The sequence below is a fragment of the Monosiga brevicollis genome, genomic scaffold (assembly GCF_000002865.3).
Source record: "Monosiga brevicollis MX1 MONBRscaffold_51 genomic scaffold, whole genome shotgun sequence".
Classification (NCBI taxonomy): Eukaryota; class Choanoflagellata; order Craspedida; family Salpingoecidae; genus Monosiga; species Monosiga brevicollis.
This window is the reverse complement of record NW_001865088.1, coordinates 150,157-156,725: the sequence shown is the minus strand read 5'-3', so window position 1 is coordinate 156,725 and position 6,569 is coordinate 150,157. Positions and strand designations below refer to the sequence as shown.

The window sequence follows — 6,569 nt, the reverse complement described above, 5'->3', positions numbered from 1 at the left end:
AGGCAAGAGGTTAATGAAGCAAAGATACGACTAGTTGAAGCCGATCATGGCCAGTCAAAGTAACAAGATGCAGTACATTCAGCACTTATTGAAGCGATCTGACATTCTCTGTCTCTCTCTGTGTCTCTCTACAGCAAAGCAAAGCCAAGGGGTTAATGAAGCAAAGCTCCAAGTAGTTGAAGCAGATCTTGGCCAGTCAAAGTAACAAGATGCAGTACATTCAGCACTTATTGAAGCGATCTCTAAAAGGATGACATTCTCTGTCTCCTCCCTTGAAAATCCTGTTTTATTTTGTAAAAAAAGTAAAAAACTTTTGTGGAGATGTGTGTTGAAACGGACTCTCGAGTCCTGGAGACTCTTGATCTTGAGCCAATCTCCGTCCTGCAAGGGTCACAGAGACGATGGCATGCACCACTTGCCTCCTGTTGTTGATTTGCACCTGTTCTCAAGTGGCTTCGTCACACGCTAGTGAGATACTCTGCTGCCATTTGAGGGCTCTGGCTGCGCCGCGAGCGGGTTGGAAGAGTCGCGGTGCGGCTTGCCCGCTGCTGCATCTACGATCGCTGAGAGGGTCAGGCTGTGGCAGGGCGCTGTGAGCTCCCAAGTGTATAATATGCCCATTCGGTATGCGCTTGGTCATTGCCTTGGCCGCGAATTCTCGTTGCTCATCATAAGCTTTTTCCATTTAGAAAAATCAACACGAACGACGACAGCGAGCCGACGCGGCTGTTGCTGCCCATCACATGGCGGGCCGTGTGTTTCAGGATGATGAACCTCAAGGTTCTTCACAGGAGCAGTGAAAGGCCAGCCCGCCAGTTTTCGATCATGCTTTGTTTCGCTTGAAGCTTTTTTCCGGTAGCGGCCGTTGCCGTCGTCCATCCTCACCGGCCTTGTTCTGAACTGCGTACGATGCGACCCCAAATGAAATTCATACCGCGCGTACTCGCAACGGATACCAACAAGACACGGCCCATGACGGTCGAGCACTCTGCACTCGGGAGGAGCAAGCTTTGAGAGCCGAGTATCTTCGATCAACGAGCCGCATGAATCGCTCCCGTACGCGCAATGATGTCATACAGCTGATGAACGAGCTGCTTGCCGTTTGCCGTGAGAGGAGTATCATGCGCAAGAGAACCGATTCTCGATACGCAGCTTACCGACCACTCAGTCACCGTGAGTGTGCATTTCGTCGACGTGCGGCAGACGCCCAAGCCGGTGTTGGACTGTTTTCGTCTGTGCTGCAAGAGCAATGGTTTTATAAACTCGAGGAGGAATTTGGTCTTGACCTGATTAGTGCAAGGGCGCAAGACGAGCTGCGGGCTCACTTGAGTCAGCTCGTTGACGGTGGGCGACGAGATTCACGTCCTTTGCGTCGCCATTCAAGCACAGCGTCAAAGGCCGGATTGAATGGCTAGAGCCTTTCGACATGCTGGCATAGCAGCTGAATCCAGAGACATCGATTCTATGCTGAACGCACCTACCTCAACACCTGGCTCTGCGCTGCCCAGTCCTGCATCTGGAAGGGCAACTCAAGCGCACCAGTCCGATATTTCCCCCACTCAGCCGGCCTTTGCAAACACTTCCCCGCGTACCGCTCGTGCCTTGGCCAACAACAATGCAATCAAGGTGTCGGTCCTCCAAGCACGCCTACAGGAGCAGCACGCATTTGCATCGCTGCAGGCCATGTTTGTTTAGAATCTTACTCATGTAGCAGTACGACACAGCCAGCGACGCGTTCCGGTTCGTGGGCCACAAGGCCTCTTGGGTGAGGGCGACTCTCTCGCTCAATTGCTCCGGTGTCGGAGTGACGCCGGACAAACGAGGTAGAAAACCAGACTTCAATGCCTCGGCGTTATTTCGCGACTTGGTTATGACTGTTTCCGTCCCGACAATTGTCAAAGCAAAGTATATCCAACAGATCATGCCCAATGAGACGGCTGAGCGCGGTATCGGACCATGTTCTCATCGCCAACGGAAAATTACAAGAGGTCACTGTGTGAATGTGTGAACTCAACAACACAGCGGCACAGCGGCGACAGTGGTACAGAGCGACTCACAGAGCGACTCACAGAGCGACTCACAGAGAGTCTCACAGAGAGGTACAAAGAGGTACACAGACACAGACACAAGAGGGACTCACGGAGAGAGATGCAGACACAGACACAGACACAGACACAGACACAGACACAGACACAGACACAGACACAGACACAGACACAGACACAGACACAGACACAGACACAGACACAGACACAGACACAGACACAGGCACAGACACAGACACAGACACAGACACAGACACAGACACAGACACAGACACAGACACAGACACAGACACAGACACAGACACAGACACGCGGATGGCCTTGTCCATCTCGCTTACTTCCAAATTAGAAGCCAACATGGCCTGTTTGGGGTGCCATGCTAGTCCTGATACACCTACAATAGTATGTACCAGAAATGGCCCAAAAGAGTGGATGAGTCCATGGCCTCGTCCATCAGGGCGAGCGGTCGGAGAAAAACCGATGCTGCACTCACCATCACTGTGACCGTGCGGCTCATGCAGTTGTTGGTTCGAGTCAGTGGTCCCGATGAGGACCCGGCTATCCCTGCCAGCAGAAGTGCACGGCACACCACACAACATTTGTCAGCTTGACGCAAGACTGAAGCGGGTTGCCAAGTTGCTATTTCGGCGAGAAGTACACGTACTTGCAGCCTGTGGCCAGATAACGGCCCGATCCCCACCGCCACTGAAATTTGTGTGTAGGTCAATTCATGGCTCTGCGCGTGCTTGCATGACTGGAGACAAGCACAAGCAGACAGGGACGAGGAAGGTGAAGCCAACAAACAGCACATGGCACGAGCATCCTAAAGGGCCGTGTAGTACACCACAGATTTGGGTATTGTCGGTAGATGACCACCTAGTGAAATTCGCCACGCCGTGTCGCGATCACTGAATCATATCTGTAGCAAAAGCACATATCAAGTCAAAAGCCAGCCAGAAGTACTCGCGGCTCAAAACCAACATGCAACGTGCCAAAGCCGGGTCTGTCCAACGCACCGCTCATTGTCGGACGCGTCTGGCAAGAGCGCTGGGGCCAGTGCTAGACAAGGAGGTGATTCATGGACGTAGGCATGACCCAACAAAACTCGCGTGACAACGAGCATGCGCTCGCCATCGAGTCCACCGTAGGTGGACTGATGATGACTCTAAAGTCATACACAAAAGCGCATCTGGCATCAGAACAGCGGCGCATTCCGATCAAACCAGTCGCAATTTCAAACACCACCTTGCCAAAAATGGTCGACCAAGTAAACACCGAAATCAAACCGGTGGCTCGCGCGGCTGCCGGCAAAGCGATGGTTGAGGCCAAAGCGCACAATCTTGTCCAGCAGAAATCGCTCGGGCGTGATGCAGCCAGTGCTCTTGACAGGTTGTCTCTCGAAGCAAAGCTGGACAGCCCAAGAACACGTCCGAGGTGGTGGTTACAAGTCGATTATAGTGCTCCTGACTTGTGAGGCGGTACAACATCTCCCGTCGCTTGCTGCTGTACCGTTCCCACAGCATGGGATTCTGCACACGCTCCACCCGCTGCACTGCAATGTTGCTTGGTCCTTGCCTGTCCGTGCTCAGCTGCTGAGGAGTTCAGCCACCTAGCCACACAATAAATGCATCAGTCGAGACGATACCTTCGTTTGAACATGGCCATTTGCTCGGCCGTGTCTCCAGAGTGCCAAGCTTGATCGTGGAATAGGCTGCCAAGGGCGCTGGTCGTCTCGGCCAAGAGTCGATGGATTACAACCGCCGTCATCCAGAAGGTCGCGGCGTACCCCAAGCGTTGGCCGATACAGGTACGTTGTCGTTTGTCGACGAAATACAGCATAGTCGTCGGGCGTGTCCAGCCTGCCCCGCTTCTCCAGCCAGCTGCTCAGCCTGTGCTCCAGAAGATTGCTCAGCAGCAAATAGATGAGAATCAGCATGCTGATTTCCTGATCCATGTATGGAAAGGTATGCCGTTTATTCAGAGACAGCCAGCAGTCAGGCTACACAGCATGTGAAAGGCCAGTTTTGGGTTTGCGAGGAAGCGGGTCGTGTTGAGGAGGCGTTTTGCAAGAGGTTTGAGAGACGTCCGTCGGGACGAAACAAGAAAATTTCTCGAGGTCAATTGAACCAGCTGCGGTCGGCAAGCATTCACAGTGACCAGACCAAGAGGTGTTACAACAAACAAACAAAAAACAACGAATAACGGTGAACACAAGGTTATCAGACAAGGCTGTCTGCCAAGACATTGCAAGGTACACGAAGCTCGCGCGGGCGACGCATGTGCCCCCAAAAGGGAGGACACGGCTCAGTACGTCTCGGTGCGTATGTTAGTCAGGAAATGAAGTCATGTCAGCTCCATAGGGGCTCCTGTGGCAAGACCCCTCATCGATAACGCAGATTGTGTGGAAAAGCAACTGAACAAAGGATTTGCCGCTCACAACAAACTAGCACCTAGTCCGGCTCATCCTATTTGGCCGTGTAGTATACAACCAGCTCCGGATAGATTTGGGCATTCTCAAACACAATCACCTCATGGAACTGCCCAGAGGGTGTCGCGACAACCGAGTCATACCTGCAAAAGTAAAATGGCCGGCGCAACATAACAGTCAGATCAGGAGGCGGACAGAGACAACATGCAACAGATGGTCGATGTTGTCCGACGCACCGCTCGTTGTTGGGCGCATTGGGCAGGAGCGGAGGTGCCAGCGCCCCAGAAGGAGGCGATGGATGGACATGGGCATGGCCCAGGAGTGCTCGCGTGATGACGAGCATTCGTTCGCCGTTGGGTCCGGCACCGGCGTACTGATGACTCTGAGATCAAGTGTAAGCACATTGCGTCAGCACCACAGCACTTGGGTAAACAGGCGAGATTGACAGCCAGCGCGGCGATACCTTGCCGGGATGGTCCGCCAAGTAAACACCGAGACCAAAGCGGTGGCCGGCACTGTTGCCGGCAAAGCGATAGTCAAGGCCCAGGCGCACAATCTTGTCGCGCAACATTGTGTCAGGGGCGATGCCGTGGAGCAACAGGCGCTCTTGACAGGATGTATCGCGAAGCAGCGCTGGAGAGCCCGAAGGCGCATCTGATGTGGCCGTTTGAATCTGGGTGCACTGCTCCTGACTTTTGATGCGATGCAACATTTCGCGTCGCTTGACGCTGTAGCGCTCCCACAGCACGGGGTTGTGCACGCGCTCCACTCGTTGCACTGCAATATTCGCTGGTTCCCGTCCATCGGTGTTCAGCTGCTTCAGTAGCTCACCCACCTAGCCACCCAATAGGTTCAAATCAGACGATTCGCGGAAGAGAGAGAGAGAAAAAAAAAAAAAATGAAGCAATCACAAGCGACGCACCTCTGACATGAGCTCGGGCGCGTCGCGCAAGACATCAATGGCTGGCCCGACTTGGGCCAAGGCAGGCTGCTGCGCGATGTTCCGGGCGCTGAAAAGGCTTGGCCGTTGCTTCGGATCTGTTGCAAGCAAAGCCCGCGTTTCCTTGTACAAATCACTCGACGAATCGCACATCTGCATCAGAGAAACCAACGTGAGTTTCCATCACATTAGAGGCGCGGTGCCCAGTTGTCGTTTCAGAGAATCACAATACGCTTACCTCAGTCGCCAAGTGCGTAAAACCGAAATTTGCATTCTCTGCTCCTGCATCCCATGTGCATTTGTCAACAAGCTGATCCGTGGGTAAACGAGCAGGCGGCACCGTTTGTGGATACATGTACGTGTTGTAGAGAACGCAGCCAAAGGAAAAGGCATCCTGTGCCGGTCGTGCACCTACACGACCCATTCCAAATAGCACCTCCGGTGCTACATAGCCAGTCGTGCCTGACGATGCAGTGGCCGTGCATGGTAGCATTGTGGCTTCAGCGGCAGCCTTGGTAATGTCGAAATCGCCGAGCCGCACAACAGGTTGGTCCTCGTCACCGTCCAGCATCACATTGCTCAGCTTGACATCCCGATGCACCAGGCCCTTGCTATGCATAAACGCCAGGGCCATGCGCAGCTGCGTCATCAAACTCGCAACGACGGTCGAGGTGGCCAGATGCCGCGCCTTGCCGAGCCACTGCTGCAAGTCACCCTGTGTACACCACGGCTGCACCAAGTAGGCGCTGGGGTGGCCACTGTGCACGTCCACGAGCGCGCCAAGGACCGGAATGATGTGTGGGTGCTCAAGCTGGCGCATGGCGCGAAGCTCGCGCAGGAATGTACGGCACTGGTCCTGCTTGTGTTGCCGGGCAAAAGCGTACTCTTTCACAGCCAAATCTTGTTCCTCAGATTCTGGTAGCGCGGCGCGGGCCTTGTAGACCTTGTGATTTTGGTTGTAATGAAGATCAAGCTGGCCCAGGCTGGAGAGCGTCAAGCCCTGGTCTACTTCGGTCATGGCCTCCAAGATCAGGCTGGCTGGAAGGTTGGGCCCAAGCACAGTGCGGAGGCGCGCTCCCAGGGTGCTCTGTTCAGGGTGCAGAAAGACCAGCAGCGCTGGAAAGTGCTGATGCAGCAGCTGGGCGAGTTCTGCGAC

The 6,569-nt window shown here is 54.1% G+C and overlaps 1 protein-coding gene across 1 annotated transcript in view; it reads right to left on the bottom strand.

Annotated features, from left to right (window-relative positions):
* Window positions 1–4,148: 4,148 nt before the first annotated feature.
* MONBRDRAFT_34771 (uncharacterized protein) overlaps window positions 4,149–6,569 on the bottom strand; it is a gene marked incomplete at its 5' end in the record, with an annotated part of 4,378 nt that continues 1,957 nt past the window's right edge. The window contains 5 exons of the mRNA XM_001750877.1: window positions 4,149–4,616; window positions 4,710–4,855; window positions 4,937–5,308; window positions 5,396–5,566; window positions 5,652–6,500. Of these exons, the coding sequence (XP_001750929.1) occupies window positions 4,511–4,616; window positions 4,710–4,855; window positions 4,937–5,308; window positions 5,396–5,566; window positions 5,652–6,500 (1,644 nt within the window). The 3' untranslated portion in view covers window positions 4,149–4,510. The remainder of the gene's footprint in view (window positions 4,617–4,709; window positions 4,856–4,936; window positions 5,309–5,395; window positions 5,567–5,651; window positions 6,501–6,569) is intronic.